General features: G+C 50.7%; 2 protein-coding genes across 3 annotated transcripts in view; both read right to left on the bottom strand.

Moving 5' to 3' along the window:
• GCN1 (GCN1, eIF2 alpha kinase activator homolog) overlaps positions 1 to 16114 on the bottom strand; it is a 54485-nt gene extending 38371 nt beyond the window's left edge. Inside the window, 15 exon segments of the mRNA XM_018061139.1 lie at positions 190 to 363; positions 583 to 681; positions 959 to 1009; positions 1924 to 1965; positions 1968 to 2051; positions 2294 to 2368; positions 2966 to 3074; positions 3203 to 3271; positions 4048 to 4182; positions 4273 to 4371; positions 7080 to 7188; positions 7691 to 7822; positions 8312 to 8375; positions 11186 to 11288; positions 16078 to 16114. Of these exon segments, the coding sequence (XP_017916628.1) occupies positions 190 to 363; positions 583 to 681; positions 959 to 1009; positions 1924 to 1965; positions 1968 to 2051; positions 2294 to 2368; positions 2966 to 3074; positions 3203 to 3271; positions 4048 to 4182; positions 4273 to 4371; positions 7080 to 7188; positions 7691 to 7822; positions 8312 to 8375; positions 11186 to 11288; positions 16078 to 16095 (1363 nt within the window). The 5' untranslated portion in view covers positions 16096 to 16114.
• RPLP0 (ribosomal protein lateral stalk subunit P0) lies at positions 17555 to 21615 on the bottom strand. Of its 2 annotated transcripts, XM_005709526.3 has the most exons (8): positions 21573 to 21615; positions 21202 to 21303; positions 20066 to 20241; positions 19880 to 19967; positions 19600 to 19746; positions 19307 to 19492; positions 18344 to 18484; positions 17555 to 17787 (listed from the first exon to the last, which is right to left on the bottom strand). In XM_005709526.3, exons 2-8 carry the CDS (start codon positions 21253 to 21255, stop codon positions 17623 to 17625), a joined length of 957 nt encoding a protein of 318 aa, XP_005709583.3. In that variant the 5' UTR covers positions 21256 to 21303; positions 21573 to 21615; the 3' UTR covers positions 17555 to 17622.

The following is a 22233-nucleotide window of genomic DNA, read 5'->3' as shown; positions in this document are numbered from 1 at the left end:
TCTGAAGGTCTGATAAGGGGGAGAAATCAAAATCAAACGGGGCTCTGATTCTAGGCTTTGTGGATGACTAAGCTGGATGCTCCCATGGACTCAGGAGGAAACGATGCAAAAAAGGCTGGACCAAAAGGGCAAGCCCGGAGCGGCGACACCACCCTGAAGACTGGGTCTCCTCTGCAGGGAGCCGCTCACCTCGGAAGCAGACCAACATGCACTGCAGGTAGGCATGCCTCACGGCAGAGGTGGAGGTTTTAAGGCTGAAGGCTTTCTTGAACCATTCGGTGAGCTTCTTGGGTACTTCCGTGGTGAAGCGGTGACACCAGAGAGCCAAGACAGAGACAGCGTGCACCAAGGTGGCTTCGTGAACTAGGGAGAGAAGTCGGAGCCGGTCAGCCAGACATCTTACACCCACGTCATATTACCGCGAGCTGCACGCAAAAGCAAGCCAGGTCAAGGGAGCGGAAGCAGTGATGCTTCGGGGAGGGAAAGCAGGGCCTTCAGAAGCGGTCACCGCAGGCTTCAACTGCCAAAACCGGGCTCAAACATGGGGCCCGGCTGCAGCCTCACCGTGCTGCCCAGAATTACCTTCCTGCTGGAGGAACGGGATGAAGAGCTCAGCCACGGTCCCGCTCAAGACTTGACTGGAAGGCCCCGACACCACATGATGACTGACACTCCCGATCCCTGGAAGGCGGGGGTTCCCTGCTCAGCCCCTGGTCCGCAAAGAACTGCCAACGCACCACCTTCCTGTCGCTGCCCCGCTCCCCAGCAGCCACGCCTCTCCTCCGGCCATCACTGACCCTCCCTCAATCTCCCATCACGTCCTGCCTTTTACAGAAGCCAGGCCGGGACGGCCAAGACTGCCAGAGACGTCAGGATCCAACGGACTCGTCGCACCTGACGGTCGGGGTGACCCTCATCTATAACCACACTTCCTGACACCCACAGAGAAATTCTATACCTGAGAGAACGCTCATCTTCTGGGCTACAATAGTTAGCTTCCCCTCCGAGCCTGAGAGGAGAGAGAGCAAAGATTCAGAATTCACATCTGCCACCTTTCCCAAGGGATTGAACACGTCATGTGTGTGACATCAAGACACACCGGGGGAACTTCACTGGTGGTCCAGTGGTTAAGACGCTGCGCTCCCAATGCCGGGGGCCTGACTTTGATCCCTGGTCGGGGAACTAGATCCCACAGGCCAAGTGGTGTGGCCAAAAAAGGAAAAAAGAGAGAAAGAAAGATAGTTTCTGATTCTAAAAGTAGAGCCTCTTTATCATGAAGTTGGGTTTAAAACCACTTATTGGGGTTTGTTTTTTTTTTCTGACAAAGAAGTAAATGGAGAAGGTGATGGCACCCAACTCCAGTGCTCTTGCCTGGAAAATCCCATAGACGGAGGAGCCTGGCAGGCTGCAGTCCATGGGGTCGCTAAGAGTCGGGCACGACTGAGCGACTTCACTTTCACTTTTCACTTTCATGCACTGGAGAAGGAAATGGCAACCCACTCCAGTATTCTTGCCTGAAGAATCCCAGGGACAGAGGAGCCTAGTGGGCTGCCGTCTATGGGGTCGCACAGAGTCAGACACGACTGAAGCGACTTAGTAGCAGCAGCAGCAGCAGCAAAGAAGTAAATATGTTCTTGCAGAAAATGTGACAAACAGAAAAAATTTTTTTAAAAATCTAAAAATCACCCATCTAAGAATATTACTTATATTTTGGTATATTTTTCTGTATTTTTTAACCTATGTGCACAAAAACATCTATACTTAAAACTGAGCTCACCCCCATCCACACCTCTCTGCCTGTGCTTCTATTCACATTCCTGACACAAGAAGACTCAAAGCACGGAGCTCCCAGCAGGCCCCAGCACCCAGGGAGTGCCAGAGCCCACACCTCGGCCATCCCCATGCCCGGAAAGGCGAGCCCACCTCCGAGGATAGCGAACAGGTGCCTGGCCAGGGCTTCCATTCCGAGGAGTCACTGCACTGGCGGGCCAGGTTCTGCAGCGCCAGCACGGCTTCGTCCATCAGGCGAGGGCTGTTGGACTTCAGCTGACCTGGACACAGAGAGCCGCCGCTCAGAGCTGAGGACCCAGGCTCTCGTCTTTGTCTTCCTGGCTCCCAACTCATCCATCCTGGCTCTGCGTTCTCATGATCAAGGATCTCAGAAAAGAAACTCCACGACTGTAGCTTATTTCTAAACGGGGCTGTCTCGTGCCCCTTTTTCTACAATTGGGACAAGTGCAACCAAAAACCCAAGGTGTCATTCGAGGGGTGGGAGAGGGGTCGGGACACTCACCAGCCAGTCCTTTCCCAATGTCCAGGGCATACTGGCTGAGATCCAGAGTCACGGATGCCAGCAGACTGGAGATAGCTGAGGGGGACAGAAAGCACACACCATGCTGACCTCGGAGGGAAATTGCCCATTTCTGCCCGGCTCCCCAGCCAACGCTCAGGCCCGCCATCTAGCCACATGGAATGCGACCACTTTTCACCTCTATATTGGTCACACCTTTGTCCCTCAGCTCTGCTATAAAGCTGTACACTGCCCCATCCCTACAGCAAAATCTGTGCCCCCAACACTCCACCTATATCTCTTACCAAGATAAAAAGGGACAGAGACTCAACTCTCACATCCTTGACTTTCAAATACCACCGGCACCAAGGTCAACCTGTCTAGACAGAGGTTCTTAACCTGGTTTCCAGGAGGTTCTCAGACCTCTAAAAATGTATGTATGCAGCATTTTCAACGGATACACTTCCGTGCACTCTTTCAACAAGAGGGCCCATTACTTTCAACATACTCTCGAAAGGGTCCCTAAATCTCCCTCTCGAGGGGCCCAACGAGGTACACAGTGAATACAGCCTCCCCCCACAACCCCCATAAACACTGCCTGTTGCCAAGCAGCTGCGATCTGGCTCACTGGGTGATGTCATCTGCCTCCCACTGTCCTGGCTGGCAGCAACCTACTTTCAATGACATTCTCTGGACTCCTCAGTAAGGACTTCTGTACGGTGGGCAGGACCAGATCCTTAAACTCTGAGTGGGACAAGTACCGAAGCAGAGGGGCACAGTTATCCTGCCAAGAGAAAGGGGTCAGGCACCCAGCCCTTGTGGGAACAGACCGAGAATAAAGCATGGCTCTGAATCACAGAATTTAAAAGGGCATTCAGCTGGACGGACGAGGAAGGGCCACCGCTCACTCACCAACAGATACTTCTGAGGCTTCACTTTGCTCATCAGGATGTTCTTCACGTAAAAGTCCAGTAGGGCACTCTGGGGAAGAGAGACCTGTCGGACACTGGTGCTCTGAGGTCCCTCTTGTGCGAGCACTTCTGAACAGTACCAATCAGGGTCCCAAACGACACGGAGTCAAGCATGGAAATGCCAGTGTCCACACCATTCCCCAACGAAAAGCCCTCCACAGCTTTCCATGGCTCCTGGGATCAAGTCCAGACCCCTGGCGTGGCTCACAGGCCTGGTGGCTCCTCTCTCACCCAGGCAGCCACGTACCACCCATCCAGCCTACACACTGCTCTCTCTGCCCCAAATGCCCTTCCTTGCCTCTTGGCCTTGTTAACACCTCTTCACTCGTTAAGGTCCTTCCCTAGAGACGTATTGCCTGACCCACAGCCTGAGACAGGTTCCCACCACAGAGTATCACAGCCTCTCGCGTGGTTCCTTTTGTAGCGTGTTTCACAGAGATGACAAGATGCCACTCTGCCTAACAGTGGGCTCCTCAGACTCAGCCCCGCCTGGGCAGGGATCACGGCCCCCTCACTCACTGCTGCAGCCCCAACACCTGGCACAGAGGTTGGTATAAGGCAGCTGCTCAGGGGTGAGTGACTCAGCAACAGCACGAACAGGCAAATCAGCATCCCAGTAACTGCGGCAGGGCCCACCCCCAGCCAGAACCAGAGAGGAAACGTTCCCGCTCCTCACACATCTTTGCGAAAGGCCAGGGTCTCGGGACAGAAGACCACCCAACTTCAGATGAGGCCAGTGGCTGGGCCACCGGGGGAAAACGCGCTCCCCGCCCAGCGCCCGCTTGCCTTGTGCTGGTTGGCCACGTCCATCTCCTTGTGGCTCGTGCAGAACTGCACCAGCAGCCCCAGCATGCCTGCGTAGCTCTGGTTGGGCTCCAGGCTGAGAATGGCTGACAAGTACTGCTCCACCAGCCCGGGGTTCTGAGGAGGAACAGGGAGGGCAGGGGTATCAGACGGCAGTGAGGTGCGCACAGGAAGCAGTGCCCGCCACCCACCGTGGCCTCCTGTCACCTCTCTCCACAGCTTGGTGAGCTTCTTCACGGCACTGTCCACGGCGTGCTTGTGGGAGCCGCCCAGCACCTCCAGCAGGAGCAGGCACTGCACCTCCACCTGCGGGGACAGGGGCGCTTGGGTCCGGATGGAAAACGGGAGCAGAGGACCCGTGGCCCTCACAGCCTGCCCAAGGCCTCCATCAGGCCCACCGGCCGGAACCTGAGGCCATCTCTGCCAGGCCTCTCCCACCGGACTCCAGCCAGACCCTCTTCGCTTTACCCCCCGGACCCCCCACTCAGCCCCTGTCCCAGAATTACATCTGTTCACTCAAGCACTTCCTAAGTAAGTATCTGCTGAACACCTACTATGAGTCAGAAATGAAAACACCGGGAGAATAAGACAGATACGGCCCTTGCTTTCATGCACCTCACAATCCAGAGGGAGAAAGAGATACTAAACAAATAAACACACAAATGAATACATAATTACAGCGAGGGAAGTGCCATGTGGAACAAGGGTAAGCTTCTGTTTCATGTATTTCTTCATCTGCCTTGACTATTTCCTCATTAATTCCCAGGCAGTGAGCGCTGATGAAACGGCAGGCACTAGGCTAAGCACTGTGGATATAGGAGTCAAGACCGATAGGCTGATCCTGCCTGCGGGAGCTCACTGCCCAACCCAGAGTGGAGCACAAAGAGGTGCTCGGTTAACAAGCCTTACAGAGACTGTACGGGCCACAAGCACCTGAGGTCACTGGTGTGGGCTGCCACCTGAGAACGAGGGCAAGCTTAAGAAGTCAGCTGAGTTCCATGTGCATGTGTACAAAGTGGGAGATGCACAAGGTTATTCACGGCAACGCTTTTTATGATGAGAGGCTGTAAACACTGTAAACGGTCATCAACAGGGGACTGGTTATATACCGTGGTACACCCACTCAAAGGATTAGTAACAGTCTTAAAGAATGAGAAGCTCTTTATATAATACCCTATAACAAATTCTACATCTGGTTAAAGAAAAAAACACAAGATGAGATAAAAAGTTTACATGTATGCTATCACTTGTATAAAAAAATCTACTTCATCATATACACAGGGACTATCTTTACCTACACAAGGAACTAGTTCTTGCGGGGGACCAAGATGCCTAGAGAAGGGGTGGGAAGGAAACTGGTGTATCATTCGACACTTGTTGAATATTGAACTTTCTTATTATTTTTTGAATATTGAACTTTAAAAAAAAATTATTATTAAAACAGCCTCTTAAGCTCGCTGACATCTCGTTCACAACTGTACTGCTGCTCCCTCTTCCTGAATGCTCTGCCCCTTCATCTGGGCATGGCTGCTTCTTTCACACCCTCAGGTCTCCGCTCAACGGCACCTCCTCCAGAGGCCTCCCTCCCACCATTAGCGTCCGCCCTCTCTCTATTCTCCTGCCTGCTTTTCTGCTGTGCAGCTCTAAACCTTATCACCCAGGTGTGGACCTATTTGCGTCCAGCCTCCCCAGGACTGCAAGCTATGAAAAAGCAAGGTCCTCTTCCTCGTCCGCTGCTTCAGCCTCAGCTTTGCCAACAGCACCCGGCACACAGGGGCCCTCAACAAATACTTCAGCAACTGAATGAACTGCCACCTATGTGTAGAGTCGACATCAGCAACGAGCAAAGGAAAAGCTCTTGATGCATCCTGCCCCACAAACACAACACGACGAGATCGACCCCTCCAGCTCACTAACCCACAAGCACACTGACTTACCTTGGGTAATGGTTGCGAGAAGTCATTGGAGACACACCAATGAGAGGGCCCATTCGATAACCATCTTATAAGATGACCTTTAGGTAACAATGGAACCTAGACTCCGAAGGTGGGTTTGGAGTGTATCCACTACTTGTGAAGTCTCAGTGTTCTTATCCTCCTATCAGCTGCTGATGGCCAATCTACGGTCATCTCCAGGGGTGCGCCGCACAAGCTCCCAGGGAGAGGCCTCAGCGCATCTTTCAAGCTGGCTGTGTCCGGCAGCGGTGCTGAGGGTTTGCTAACGCCACGTGTCCACCTGCACAGCCCTCCCTAAGTTTCCACAGCCCTTTCACCTCTTCTGGGCCCATCTTCAGGACAACTCTTTGAGGTGGATGGGTGGATGGTACTTGTTCCCATTTTCACAGTAATGGGAAATGAACTCAGAAACTAAACTAAGTACTTGGCCAAATCTCAAGGCCAAGAATCAAATCCACACCAAGATCCTTTTTGTTAAAACTGTGACACCTTTCCTCTTATCCTCCACTAAGCATATCAAGACATTCAAGAGAACCTGCCAACCTGGCCTGTGGAGCCATCTCTGGTTAGCAGACATGCTGAAAGGCGAGGAAGGGAAAATGGAAGGAGCAGGCATAGAACGGGGAGGAGAGGATTTAAGGATCAAAGCACATGGCAAGAATCCCACTCCATTAGCCAGTTCAGCACTGAAATCCAAACACAGGGAAAGGAATGCTTAGTCAGAAAAACACAGAATGATTTATACTGCTTTCTGGTTTCCTAGTTTTTTGGCTGTCTTCCCTACTCTGGCCTGTCATGAAGGCAGGGACCACATCTCTCTTGCTCATCCCTGTGTTCCAGGTCCCAGGGTCTAGCCCACACCCGATCCAGGAAAGCGCGCACATATCTGATGAGGAGATGAATGTTATGCTGCGCTCGCGCCCATCCACCAAAGTCACACACCCCAGGGTAACTCAAAGCGCCCGGCCACCTGGCCCTGAGGAGAACACTGGCCAGAGAAGGTGCTGAAACACACCCAGCTCTGTGCAGGGAGCCGACTCCAAAGACCTGGGGACCTACCAGTTTGTTCCAGATGTCTCCTTGCCGCTTGGCTCTCGAAGGAAAGACAACGCGCACCAGTAGGCTGGTCCAGGACAGGGCCAGCAAGGCGGCCGAGCCACTGCTCTTACTGGGAGGGGAGGGGAGCGGAGGAGAGACGTCAGAGCAGCGGCCTCTACCTACGGACAAGGGCTCCCCGCAGGGCCCGGCCTGGCAGATAGGACCCTCCGCTGACCTATGACTGGATGGAACCGGACACCCGTTCTCCACAAACCACCTGTGACAACTCAGGACAAGGAGTGCCGAGCCCCCGCCTCTCAGCAGCCACAACTATAAAACCCGAAGGATGGTTTCCCACCTTTAGGGCCTGGGGCGGGGGGCGGTGGTGGAGGCATTTGGTTTCTCCTTAAAATGGCCTTACTGCCCCCAGTTTCCCAACCCTGCTCCCCAGGAAAGCAGTCTCTCTGCTGGGCCTGACATCCTGGCTTCTCCCTCCATCTGGAAGGCAGACCACCGGCGCCCCCCAGGGCTGCAAAGGGGAAAGGGGTGGGTGTGGCCACCCCGGCTGGTCTGCACGGGCTCCTCCTGAGAAGGACTCCGGAGCCCCGGGCACCACCAGCTTCCCCTCTTACCTGGGGACGCCCACTTTGGAGCCGATGCCCGAAGACTGCAGAGAGTGCAGAAGGTTCTTGGCAGTGGCTTCAGGCTGGGCCTCGGCCAGCTGTTGGATGGCTGCCTGCAGGGCCCGGCGTGAGGCTGCATCCCTGGGGGAGGGGCAAAGGCCAAGGTGAACACGTGGACCCAGGGCAGGGGGTGGGCGGGGGGCTTCAGCCAAGCCCCGTCTTTCCAGGAAAAGACATTGCACTGTATTTCAGCACATCACAGATAAGGAGATTTGGAAGTAACTGGATAAACCTACCTCATCCCAGAGTTCTGGAAGCAGCTAACAAAGGGCAGGGAGCCTTAAGGCTGTACGGGCAACATCTACATTTATAGAACACTTACTATAGGGCTCAAATGAGGCCTAGTGCTTTCACACGCACAAGTGAAAGCACAGAGTAAGCAAGAACTTCACACAAACCACCACGAAAGCATGATCCTAGTCCAGAGAGGAGGAAACTGAGGCACAGAGAGGTTCCGCAACCTGCCCAGGACACAGGCAGTCTGACTCCAAAGCCTGAGCTCCAACCACTGCCTTCTACCACCTCTCCGCACAAAGTGCTCTGGACACTGGGCTGCTGGCTGGCACTCGCCTGTATCGATGCAGGGTCAAGCAGAAGAGTTTGCAGAGGCCTTTCACAGCTCCTTCCGGCAGATCTAAAACCAGAGATTACACAGAGGTTAGTCAATAAGCACTATCGACACTTCCTGGGCATTGGCCCAGGAATAACACCCAACACTGAATTGGAGCTCACGAGGCACAGGCCCTGCTCTAAGCACTTGACACACATTAACTCAGTTCCTGTAGGGTGGGTACTGCGACTGAGCCCATTTTTAAGAAGAAACCAAGGCACAGAAAACTAAGCAGGCCAGTCGAGAGAAAGAGAAGCTGGTGGAACAGCAGTGGTCAGTAATGGAGAGCCAACCTGTGATGGCTCTGCAGACCGAGCTGAAGCCCAAGGATGAAGGGAGGAAGGTCTGATGGGGGAAATGGAAGCTGAGTGTCAGACAGACCAGCGAGCAGGAGGCTCATGAAGGGCTCACCTGGGCCCCCGAGGGATGGGGGGCAATGGAGGAGGAGCGCAGACCCAGCTCCCCCAGCGCCCTGAGCCTGGCACTGGCCCACCTGATTTGAGGATGTCTTAGTAACTGAGGAAAAGAGTAACTGGGGCCAAGAACAGGTTGTGGCTAAGAGCTTCCCCAACAGCTCAGCAGGTAAAAAATCTGCCTGCAATGCAGGAGACACAGGAGACGCAGGTTTGATCCCTGGGTTGGGAAGATCCCCTGGAGAAGGAAATGGCAACTCACTCCAGTATTCTTCCCAGAAAAATCCCATGGACAGAGGAGCCTGGGGGGCGACAGTCCAATGGGTCGCCAAGAGTCAGACATGACCGACCAACTAAGCACAGCAGAGAAGAACAGCAGTTAGTAACTGCTAACAGACACCAGGGCTGATAAGAGCCAGGCACTCTCCCTACAAGTTCGCATTCCCTCCTCACTCTCACCCTGTGAGGGAAGCACGGCCTTACTATCTCCACACTCAACGCAAGGAGGCAGGCTCACAGCCGAAGGAACCTGGACAGGGTCCCGCAGTCTGGAGGCAGCAGAGCCGTGGCCAGAACACAGAGCCCATGACCTCCGACTGCGCTGAGGGCCCGTGACTGGCAAGGCCAGGCCCAGCAAACCCGCCTCGCCAGCCTCAGGCTTCAGGTCCAGGGAGGCAGGACTGAGGGGAGCACCAGAGGCCGTGGGGCCAGGCGGGGCTGAGCCGGGCTGGGCGCCCGCCTCCAGGGTTCGACGGCCTCTGCAGAGGCCTTCCAGCTCCTTGCCCCGCCTTGGATGAACCCACCTGGGGACCTGGGACCCTAACACAAGGAGAGGCCAGAATAACTATCACTACACAACGGCTCCACAGACTCCGAAAATGAGGAAACTGAAAACTAACTATTTCATGTGCGGAGTTCGCTTCCCCCAAACGACCTACACATCAAAGGCAAGCAAACATTTTACAAATATGATTCGCCCCGAACTGTGGAATTTCAGGGTGACTGGGGAGTAAAATCACCCTGGAAAGGCCTGAGTAGTTCATAAACTTCACCCACACTTGTCGAACTCCTTGCTCCACAAACTGGGGGGAAAGGTGGTACTCGGCAGTTACTTAGCACGGAGTCAGCCATTAGGGTTAGGGTGGACAGCCAGCGTCTGTCACGTGGCAGCCTTCTTTAACTAGAACCCTGCTGAGAAATGCCCAGAAGGACTTCTGAAGGTGCCATAAACTCAAGCACTAAAGCTCTGATACACAGCAGAATCTCTCAGGAGCTCACGAACAGCAATTAACTTAATTTACACGCAACTTTAACAAGCTTCGGTATATAACCAGGCAACAGTAGATCAGAAGCAGCAAATGAGAGTCTGGGTGAGACAGTGGAAGAAGGCTCTTTCCTAACAAGAAGAGAAAGCTGACAGAATCGGAGACCCAACTCTACCACCACGGTTCTCAAACTGCAGCAAGCATGGGAATCAGCCGGGGAGCTTGTTAAAACACAGGTGCTGGGCTCTACCCCCGGAGTTTTCATGAATCTGCGTCTCTGGGGGTGGAGCTGAGATTCTGTATCTCAAACAAGTTCTCAGGCAATGCCGAAACTGCTGGTCTGGGGACCACATTTTGAGAACCAACGCTGCATAGGAAAAACACAACAAAAGGAAACTCAAAAACAAACGAGGATTTTATAGCACAGGGAATGCTGCTCAATTTTATGTGGCGACCTGAATCAAAGAGGAGTTCTGGGGAGAATGGACACGTGTGTATGGATGGCTGAGTCCCTTCACTGTTCACCTAAAACTATCACAGCATTGTTAATCGGCTATACCCCAATACAAAACTAAAAGATAAAAAAACCAACTAATGAAGATTTATTGGTTGAAGGCAAACTAGTCTCATACACGCCCCCACAGTTTGCCGTTAAGAACCCTCAGTTACGGTGCAGAATCAGAATAACTACATGTGCTCAGCATTTCCCAAAATGTGCTGCCCAGACTGAACAGGTTTTCAGCAAAAATGAGTTTCAGGAAACACTGGATTAAAAGGTGACATCTCCCAAACTTAGATGATCTTTGAATCCTTCACTAGCCAATCACTAGTTACCATCTTGCTGATTTTCATGAAACGCTGGGAAAAACAGTGCCTCCAGTCATTAAAAAAAAAATTTTGCATCTAATAAATTACTTAAGAAAAACTATTGGCATCTATTACAACTATTTCCAGTCAAAATGGTTAAAACTGTTAAAAGCTTTGGCACCTAGAAGGATAAACTTTCCACCAACCCAACTGTTTCAATGCACATTTATAACAAGCAAACATAGACAGTGATGACAGAAGTTGCTGGAAGTGGGGGAAAGAAGGCCATGGTTCTAAACAGAGAGCCCGACTTGGTCTGAAATGAAATCAATGACATGGAAATAAATACCTTTTCCGGCAACACATCTCCCCAGCTCACTGAGGATTTCTCTCCGTTCCTTCACACTGGCTGTTGTCACCTTCCCTGCAAAACGCTTTAGTGTCTCAGAAACCTGCGAAGACCAAGCCCACAGAGAAAATGCCACCAGTCAGACCACAGAACGTTCGCGGGAGGGAGAGGGAGGGCGTGCTGGGGGAGGCCGTGCAGGACTCAGAGCGGCTCCCTCTAACCCAGGGCTTCTCAGTCTCCACTCTGGGGGCTGCCTTTCACTCCTGATAATTCTTGACTGTGGGGGCTGCCTTTACACCCGGCAGGATCTTGGGCAGTGCTCCTGGCCTCTACCCACTGGACACCGGTAGCAGCATACAACCCTCCCACCACAGCTGAGGCGACCCCAACTGCTTCCAGACATTGTCAGACGCCTCCTGGGAAACAAAATCACCCCCAGTTGAGATGTACTGCTTTTAACCCAACCAGTCAGCCACTTAGTTAAACTTAAACTTTGGACAAAAAGAGGCAAGGCTTAAGGCAAAAACCTCGAGACAGAAAACCTCCTTCTGGGACTTCGCTGGTGGTCCCATGGCTAAGACTCCATGCTCCCAATGCAGGGGCCCTGGGTTCGATCCCTGGTCTGGAAACTAAAGCCACATGCCACAACTAAGTGTTTGCATGCCCAACTAAGACTCAGCTCAGCCAAATAAGTAAGTAAGTATTTTTTTAAACAGAAAGAAAAAATATCCTTTCCGAACTAAGCAAAATATAGGGAGGGCCTACTATGTGCCCAGTATGTCCCCTTTATATTATCTCTTATAAGCCTCCGGTAACGAGGTGTATCCTGGCAAGTCATAAGCACAGTTGGCTAAAGGGTAAAAGGTTAAGAAACTGAATCCCAGTTCAGCCTCCTACCGGCTGTGGAAACTCAGTCAAATTATGTCATATGCTTGACCTTCAGGTTCCCCATCTATTCAACGTAGAAAACAGCACCTACCTCATGACTGTTATGGGGAATAAATGAGAGAGTGCATTTAGGGCATTACTCTCTCCCTGAGCACAAAATCAGCTACTACTAACCAGCAAGCCTTCAAGACAGGCATCATATTCCCCATTTTACGGGTGATGAAGAAACCGACTCCCAGAGGGGAAGCCACTGCTCAGACTGGAGTCGAAAGTCACAGCACCTGCATTTCTGAAACTAAACGTGAAACCAGCAAATGTAGAAACTGATGCGAACAAGTCCTTAGCTATCAAGCACCATCCATGTTACAACTGCCTCCCTTGCACAGGGACACAACATAAGACTTGGGAAAAGGGGCGGTTTGCAAATACTCCTGAAAATCTGCTCCTGAACAATATTCCACAGCAGTGTTCGCCAATGTTCCTGGCACCCGAGACTGATTTTGTGGAAGACAACTTTTCCATGGACTGGGGAGACAGGTGGGATGGTTTGGGGATGATTTGAGCACACTACATTCACCGTGCACTTTATTTCTATTGTTATAACATCAGCTCCACCTCAGACTGTCAGGCATTAGATACCAGAGGGTGGGGACCTCTGTTCTACAGGCTACAAAGCAAGCAAGTCATGGATAAGTGACCAACTCCTGCCCTCTTTTTCTTTTGAGGGTATTTGACAGACATGCCCTATTAGAAGAGTAAGACTTAAGCGTACACAGAGAAATAAAATAACGCCAAGTTCCTCGTATAGTTAAACCTTTGCCACAATTCTATCAGCAATGAATAAAATCATGTGCAAAACTCCATCTTCTACATAAAGGGTCTGTTTACTGTCTTTTGCTCTTATACTCATTCATGCATATAATTAAAGAGTCAAAAAGTTCTGGGAGGTTTGCTCTAAAAACCAGTCCCATGCCCTCACACACAAGCACAATCTCTTTCACCAACACTGGCTGATTTTTCGGTAATTATTCCTCAAGTTTCGTAATATACATTAGTCCAGTAATTCAGTGTTTACATTACATGCAACTAGTTTTCAACTTCCGTTTAATGAACTCTGTTTGCTCTCTCTCTTGCACAGCTTTTTAAAATTAATCCTGTAGTTGAATCATGAGCCCTTCATTCTCTCCACTCTCAGCCTGCCTCGTTTTATCTGTCCTAATTAACCATTCAATCCCACAGTCTGCCCCGTGTCTAAATCTCAATACATTGACGCAGATCATGCAGTCTGACCAAATTCCACCTTCCTGAAGAGGCCTCTCCCAGTGGATTTGGTGTGTGACTGCTACAGCTGGGATGCGGTTTATCACCCTGAGAATGTACTCTTTTTGTGTGTCTGGGTGAACCGCACACTCCAACTTGTGACGTCCTTGCGGGTTTGAAAATGTTCTGACCTCCTACCTGAAGTTTGTCGGAATACAGAATGCTAGATTGAAATTTTCCTTCAGAATACTGAAGACTTTTCTCCACTGAGTTCTAGCATTCAGTATTGTTGGGAACTTCCATGCCATTCTGATTCTCGACCCTTTGTCTGAGATCTGATTTTCCCCGCCCCAGGAGTTTCTAAGATCTTTTTGTATCCAAGGTTCTAAAATTTCAGGTTGGGACTTTCCCGGAGGTCCAGAGGTTAAGAATCCGCCTTCCATCGCAGGCAACTGAGCCCACGCACCTCAACGAAAAGATCCCACGTGCCGCAAATAAGACCCAATGCAGCCGTAAATAAACACAAAAATAAAGAAGAAAGAAAATTATTTTTTTAACAGAAAAATTGAATTTCACGTTAGTGCGCTCTGTCGTGCGTCTGCTTTCATCCACTGTGCTGACCATTTTTGATTTGAAAAGGCATGCCTCGGTTCAGGGAAAGCATCTTGAATTATTCTGTTGATGATTTCCGTGGACATTGGACCTCCTACACTTTTGTGTGGTCCTGTTTTACACTCTCCAGAAAGGAAAACTTCCAGCCTTTTGCCAAGATGAAGAAAGCAAGCTGGGGTTCTGAAGGCATGAGAACAGGGCTTTCAATCAATCCTCCTAACTTAGCGCCTCCCCACTCACCCTCACACCCAGGGGTTAGCAGATGCCAACAATTCCCAGCTATCAGAGATTCTACAATGTAAATCAGGTTGGTTTTCAGCTTTCCGAACTGCTGGCTTAGGATCCTTTACCACTCCTCACTTTCTAGCTTCCAAAAGTTTGCAGCTGTTGTCTGCTCCCCATTCTCTCAATTCTTATTTTTTCCCTCAACTTTTTACTAGTTTCAGTAAGGCCGGAGGAGATAGCAAATTTAGATGCATCTTTATATATATAATACACCCTGTACCCGAAATTCCCACATAGCTGTTTTTCCATGCTAATGTTAAGTTCCTGACTACAGTTTCTCCTGGAAAGATGAAAGGGCATTTCAGGTACAAGGCTCTTCTTTTTCTTAATCAGAAAATGAATGTCACCCACTAGGGACCCTGTCAGAACAAAAGTGAGGAAGAGCACACTAAGATCCTTCAGAGAAGTAATTTGTTGGTTTCGATCAGATGCAAAGAGCTTAAAAAGTTCACAGGTTTCTCTCTAGGGTAACACTGTCCAGAAGCACTTTCTGTGATGATGGAAATGTTCTTTTACACTGTACAATGCATCAGTCACCAGCCACATAAAGCTACCCAGGCACTGAAATGTGGCTAGAGCAACCAAAGAACTGAATTTTAAATTTCATTTAATTTTAACTAACCTAAGTAGCTAGTTGGCTGTTAATTAACTGGTTACTATACTGAACAACACAGCACCAGAGATTTTTTTTTTTTTTTTTGGCTTTGTCAGGTCTTAGCTGTGGCACAAGGGGCGCCCAGGCTCAGTTCCCCAGTGGTATGTGGGATCTTAGATCCCGGGCCAGGGGCTGGAGTACCAGGTAAGTCCCAAGAAGTGTTTGCTTTCTTCATTTGAGTTTTAATGTTACACATTCAGCATGTATTCTCCCAACCCCTTTCAAAATACCCCTTTCTTTCCAGGATCCATCACAACAAACTTTGAACAAATTACCAGTCCCTTCCTTGCACAGGAAACTGACAACACACACATTCTGAATAATGAAGTTAAGGGCTCACTCTCTGACTTCAGGGCCTTCATATCAAAATCAGTAAATCTCCTCATCCCGACACCCAAGTGAGCCAAGCTGTCCTTTTGAGACCTGTTTCATTTCCCATAATATTGTCTTTTTTTCTTTTCGTAATATTGTCTTTTCTCTCTAAAACACTCACAGCCACAAAGGAGGCTGGGGTGGAGGGAAAAAGTCCCCCCGCCAACACTCAAGGTGACAAGACTCTTCCCAAGTTGTGACAGCTCTTTTATCTAACGCTGGACCTAATAATAACCACCAACTTACATGGGGCCCTACTTTATTTCACTGATTCCTCACAACGACCCTACGAGGCAGGTATTAGTTTAGCCCCATTGTATGGATGCAAAGACCGCGACTTGACAGGATTAAGCAGCTTGCCCAGCGTCTTAGAGAAACTGATCAGCTAGCACTCAAACTCAGATCTGTACAAATCCAAACACTATGCTTTAAGTCCCTGAGCGTAGTAAATGTCCGAGAAATATGTGCTGAATATAAAGTTTTAAGGCATAGTTGGCACTGGCCGAGATTCATGGTGGAGGGTTTCGGAGAAACGGAGCAGACTCAAACGGGAACTGTGGCAACTTCAGGATCAAGAAGGGTCTGCCAAAGCCGAGGCCGGAGTCCGACTCGTCGAGCCCACGGCCGGTCTGCGCCGCCCGGGCCGGGAACCAGGACGAAGCCGGGTCCGTGGGAAGTTCGCCCGAAGCGCCCCCGGGACCGCGCCCTCCGCAGCCGCCGCCCCCTAACCCCCTACGGCAGCTGCACTAGCGGTCCGACCAGACCGCCGCGGTTCGCGCCCAGTTGCTGACCGCGTTGGCCTCGCAGTCGCCCGCCTTACCTGCGTGTCCGCCGCCATCCTGCCGGCGCTGACTCCGGAACCGCTTCCGGAGCGCTTCCGGGTCACAGCGCGAGCCCACGCGGCAGGGCGAGGCCGGGATCCCGCTTGGAGCCCGCCCGGGCCCGGGGCCTGGCGCCCCCGGGCGGGACGGCGGTCGCTGCAGGCCGGGATTTGACTCAGGCAGCCGGAGTGTGTTATCTGAGGGATACCGGGGACTATCAAGGCCTGCCAAGGGCGTGCTTTTCGACCCCCAGGTCCCAGGGCCCTTCTCAGCCCAGCCTCGTGGAAGACGAGGGTCCCTACAGCTCCGACCCACGTGTGCGCAGGCAGGTCCGGCCCGGGTACCCCTATGTGGGCCTCTCCTGTGTGAAGACCGTTTTACCTAAGTGTGGCCTACTTGTTTGCTAGAGGGGTTTCCTTGATGACAGGAGCTGAACTCAGTAACAAGCAGGCAGCGAAGTGTCTTATACCGTTGTTTGTACCCCAGCAGCAGTTAGAAGATTCTAGAGCTGAGGGAGGAAACTGCCCAAGGGCAACTCCTTAGACCAAGGCCACAGGGTAGGAGGCTGGGGCTAGTTTAAATTTTATTCTGTATGCAAACCTGACAACTCTACCTACTAAAGTATGGTCTGTGCAGATCAGTCCTGTCTCTGATGTTAACAATGGCTTTCAAACTTCTGAGTGCGCGCATGCTCAGTGGCTAAGCAACTCTTTGCAGGTAGATGGACTTGTAGCAGGTTAGGCTCCTGTCCATGGATTTTCCAAGCAATACAGAATGGGTTGTCATGAGGCTTCCCTGGTGGCTCAGAGGTTAAAGCAACTGCCTGCAATGTGGGAGACCTGGGTTCAATCCCTGGGTAGGGAAGATCCCCTGGAGAAGGAAATGGCAACCCACTCCAGTATTCTTGCCTGGAGAATCCCATGGACGGAGGGGTCGCGGGAAGAGTCGGACACGACTGAGCGACTTCACTTCCTCCTCCCAAGGTATCTCCCAGACCCAGGGATTCAAACCGAGTCTCCTGCGTTGCAGGCAGATTCTTTACTGCTGAGCCACCTGGGAAAGCTCCTTTGGACTTCTGAGACCTGGATACAACCAGCACTTACCTCGTGACCCAGTCAGTACAGAATAAATGATATGTATGATTCACACCTACAGGACATTTTCTCTCTTTAAATAATAGTGGCCACTAAATTGGACCACCACCCAGTCTGAAACACCCCCAGCAGCACACATCTTATCTCAGTATGACACCAAGCCTACTTAAATTATCTCAGAGTGACCCAGGCTTGTGGCCTGATGGTCATGGAGACAAATGGGTAGAGGCAAAGTATAGGATGCTAGGAGAGCAATGTGTCACTTTCAAAGAGAACACCCAAATGTCAATTTCAAATCAAGCTGATTTGACCATGCCTTTGGTTTCTAGCATACAGCACTATATAACCTTCAAACGCACAAAATGAGAAGCTCAGAGACTTGTAAGAGAAGTAAGCCTTTATTTTCTCATTTCACAAATAATGCTGGCCCAGTTGGCTGCTTTTTGGGGATTAGTCAAAGAGACCGAATCCCATATCCTCGTCCGACTCCTCCGACTCCTCCTTTGCTTCGACCTTGGCTGGGGCTGCGGTGGTGGCAGCGGGGGCAGCAGCGGGGGCAGCAGCCGCGGGGGCAGCAGCCACAAACGCAGATGGATCAGCCAAGAAGGCCTTGACCTAGAGCAAGGGCAAAGTTCACAGTCAAAGGGTCATCTTAGCACCCCTACTACCCACAGCCTTCGGCCTCTGCAGAGCTCCGGATTCAAAGGCCCACTTCCATGTCAGTGAAGCCTTCCTCTGAAGTAACCAGGCAGGACAGCTTGGGTATAAGCCTGGTGAGCTCAGGCCCGGCTCTTACCCATTAAACTATCCCTGCTTTAAATCTCATATAATTTCTAAAATCAAGAACACATCTCCTCTGCCTCCCAACTTCAAGTAGACAATTGGCGCTCTGTAGCCAAAGGTTTCACACTTAAAAGACCGAACCAACTGTGGATCAAAACTCAAAAAAAGGGCCGGGGGGGGGGGGGTGATTTCCAAAATGCAAAACTTGAATTTGCTATATTGTAGCAATTATTTACACTCAAGTTACATCGTATTTATAACCATTTACGTAACATTCAAACTAGATTAGGTATTGTAAATAACCTAGAAACGATATAACCTAACTAACACCATTTTATGACAGACTTGAGCACTCATGGATTTTGGTATCCCAGTGGGTTCTTTGTACCTTTTCAGCAAGTGGGAAGGTGTAATCAGTCTCCACAGACAAAGCCAGGACGCGCTTGTACCCATTGATGATAGAATGGGGTACAGATGCAACAGTCGGGTAACCAATCTGCAGGCACACACTGGCAACATTGCGGACACCCTGTGGAAGGGAGGAAACATTCCTTTAGGTCTCAGGCATGGCGTCTTAAAAGACAATGAAGCGGAGCTCAACAGCACACGCGATTTGCTCAGTACCTCAGTCTCACACAGGACACTTCACCTCACACCAGATGCTTCTGGCAGTGAAATTCAGACCCAGTTTAATTTACAAATGCTTTTTGCCCTTATTCTCAACAAGGGTGTTCCCTATACCATAACGATGGTAGTTACTTCAAAAGCCACCGTTTTGTAAAATCATATAGTCATGGCATTCTGAGGAAAACGTTAGTTCCAGGTGTGAATTTCATCCACTACTGAGATTTCCAAAAGTAACCAGAGTTAAGAGTATATGTAATTACAATTGTCTATCTGTCAAAAAAACAAGAATTATTTATCGCATCACTTTGTTAAGGGGATGTATTAGTGGCAAAAACTAAACAAGATGAAGGATGGACTGAGAGTCCATTCTCCCAAGATAGTAGGGTACTTGGCAACACTTGTGTATTAATTACCTCATTTTCGTTATCCCTCTTTTGACTCACTGACACTCAAAATCTCACATCTTTTTGCAGGTCCTAAAATGACAGCCCTTACTGCGTACCCAGCACTGTTCCAAGGCCTTACACTCATTAATTCATTAGCTCCTTCAACGATCCTATATTGTCATTGCCGTTCTAAGGATGAGGAAACTGAGATACAGACTGTAACAACTGTTCCTGGTTATTAACCTGCTAGTCAGCTGCATTGCCAAGATCCAGCTGAAGCCAGATGCGCTCTCAACTACTAATGAGAAAGGAAGGGCCTGGAATGGGCCCTCGGGTACCTCCAGGAAGCGGGAATGCAGAGTTTCCTCTGTGATGTCAAGCACTTCGGGGTTGTAGATGCTGCCATTGTCAAACACCTGCTGGATGACCAGCCCGAAGGAGAAGGGGGAGATGTTCAGCATGTTCAGCAGCGTGGCTTCGCTGGCGCCCACCTTGTCTCCGGTCTTAATCAGCTGCACATCGCTCTGAAGAGCAAGGGAGTTGGCAGTTAACCCCTGGACGTCCAGCAGGTCCGAGGCCACTGAGCCCCCACCGCTGGCGCAGCTAGCACTGGCAAGCCAGGTCCACTCACCAGGATTTCAATTGTGCCCCTGGAGATCTTAGTGGTGATGCCTAAAGCCTGGAAGAAGGATGTCTTCTCGGGCCCCAGACCAGTGTTCTGGGCCGGCACAGTGACTTCGCACGGCGCTATGGCACCAGCACGGGCGGCAGCCGGCACCTGAGCAAATGGGGAAAAAAGTGAACAGTGAGATGTCTTCTCTCCAGACACAACCTGAGATTGGTCAGTTTTATTGCTTTTCAGAAGCCAAATTAATGGTAAGGTCTCTCCAGTCAACCTGATTCTCCCTTACCTTGTTGGCCAGCAGCATGTCCCTGATCTCAGTGAGGTCCTCCTTGGTGAACACGAAGCCCACATTTCCCCGGATGTGAGGCAACAGTCTGCAAAGAGAAGTTGACGGGAGAAGGTCACTTTGTAGCTCCGTTCCTCTCCAGGAAGAGGGAGGAGGGCACCGAGAGGGGAGGATAAAGACACCGACTTCTCCAGAGCCGGGTTGTTTTCCAGATGCCCTCGGATGGCCTTGCGCATCATCGTGTTCTTGCCCATCAGCACCACAGCCTTCCCGCGCAGCGACATGCGGATCTGCTGCATCTGCTTGGAGCCCACATTGTCTGCTCCCACAATGAAGCATTTTGGATAATCATCCAGAAGTTGCTACAGAAACAAGCCGAAAACAAGCCGTGTTTCACAGGAGGAAAGAGGGAAAACGGTTAAGAGAAACCAAACCCCGCAATCACCAGCTTCCATCACTCCCTTTCCTCTAAGCTTTTGAAATGACAGAAATTGGGACAGTTCCTCCTCCTATAGGCCACCTGAGTTAACACCAGTTTTGTCAAAGATTTGCGTGTTGAGTATAAACAGTAACTGTTTCTACAGTAAATTAAACAAATACTCGTAATTATAACTTTTGCTCTTTCCCCAATTATGAGGCATGTTTGATTCACTAAATGACTGCCTTAACCAAAAAAAAAAAAAAAATACTGTTTCAGGTAAAGTCAGATTTACAGCAATCAAAATACAACGTAAAGGAAGTATGTCAAAATAGTAACTTGTAGGACCTAGGTTGTGTGTATATAATCACTTTACAAAGTTTTCTGTTAAACTGAAAACCTGCATGATAAATGAGGAAGAACGCAAAGAACTAAACTCCACAACGCATCCTAAGGCTTGAAGAGCAGCGTGATTAGCATTTCTGGCCAGGCAAGACCCAACTCAAGGCCATCTAAATTAAAGAACTCACATAGTTTCTTGACTGACAGGCTCTAAATAGGCAACAACTTGCTCCATTATAATGAGTCACTCATAGCCTCAGACCTTCTCAAAGATGCAGACAGGGCAAGAAAATTAGAACGAGTGCTACTTGAACCTAGACAGACTTGGGCTTGAATGTTCTTTACCTTAAGAGCCACTTCACCTGCCTGAGTCTGTTTATCTGCAACACTGGGAGGGGGAAGGGCATGGATCTCGGGAAATTGTAAAAATTAAATGAAATGTGCCTAAAATGACCTAATGTAGCAGCTAGCAAGCAGGCGCTCAGCACACGGCAGCTGACTGTCTCCACCAGTGCCCGGGCCCGGGCAGCACGGTGGGCGGCGGGGCCTGCCCCAAACTTACGATGATCTTAAGGAAGTAGTTGGACTTCCAGGTCGCCCTGTCTTCCCTGGGCATCACGGCGGTGCGTCAGGGATTGCCACGCAGGGTTTAAAGACGATGTCACTGAGGAGAGAAAAGGAGCTCAAGCCACCCCGACACGCGTCCCCACAGCACGGCGGGCTCCAAGCCCAAGGCACACGCGGAGTAGGCCACGCGCGGGCGCCCGCCGCCCCGAGCCAGGGCTGCACCTGTCGCGGCGGCCGCCGCCGCACCCCCAAACCAAACAGGCCGGACCCCGCGGTCCCCAAGAGCCTCCAAAAGAACCCCCAAAGACCCCCCCGCCCATCCTTCCCGCCACAGTTGCCGGTGCGAAGAGAGCGACACAGACGAACCTCACACGAGGACGCCTGGTGAGAGGAGGGCCGCGCGCCGGCGGGCATCTTTTATAGATGAGCGAAACAGCCAATCAGAAGCCACAGGCAGAGCCCCCCGCCTATTGGCTGGTGTCAACGTCTGTCTGAAGAAATCGGATAGATGCAGGCAGCCATTGGGTAGCATCCCTGCCACTCCAACCAACAGGAAGCTGCTTTTAAACGAGGTCGTTAAGGAGGACACTGCTGTGTGCTGGAGGCGCTTTCTCAGAGCTGCTGCCCTCTGCCGGGTGGGAGGCGCTGCCGGGTAGAGTTAGTGTTTGCAAGCTGAGTTCACGTTTCCTTTGGTCACCAGGCCAAGTCGCAACTACAGAGTATGACGTTGAGAAAGAACTCTCATGCTTTAGAAACAGGATGGTCTCTCGTCTCCTCTACAGTTTGTTCTTCCCCCTATCGAAACAAAGGGATCCTTTAAACCTAAGTCGGATCACTTCCTCATCTGCTCGCAATACTTTCGAGTCTCCCCATTTCCCTCCCAGAAAAAAACCTAAAACGTAAATGAGGCTACCTACAAGGCTCTACATGATCTGTTCCCCACCTCCACCCCATCATCTCATCTCCGATTTGCCTACTGACTCATTTCCTCCCAGCTGGGTGACGCTCCCATTTCAGGGCTCATGCG

The sequence above is a fragment of the Capra hircus genome, chromosome 17, assembly GCF_001704415.2.
Source record: "Capra hircus breed San Clemente chromosome 17, ASM170441v1, whole genome shotgun sequence".
NCBI lineage: Eukaryota > Metazoa > Chordata > Mammalia > Artiodactyla > Bovidae > Capra > Capra hircus.
The sequence above is the reverse complement of the archived record's forward strand: the minus strand, read 5'-3'. Positions and strand labels throughout refer to the sequence as shown.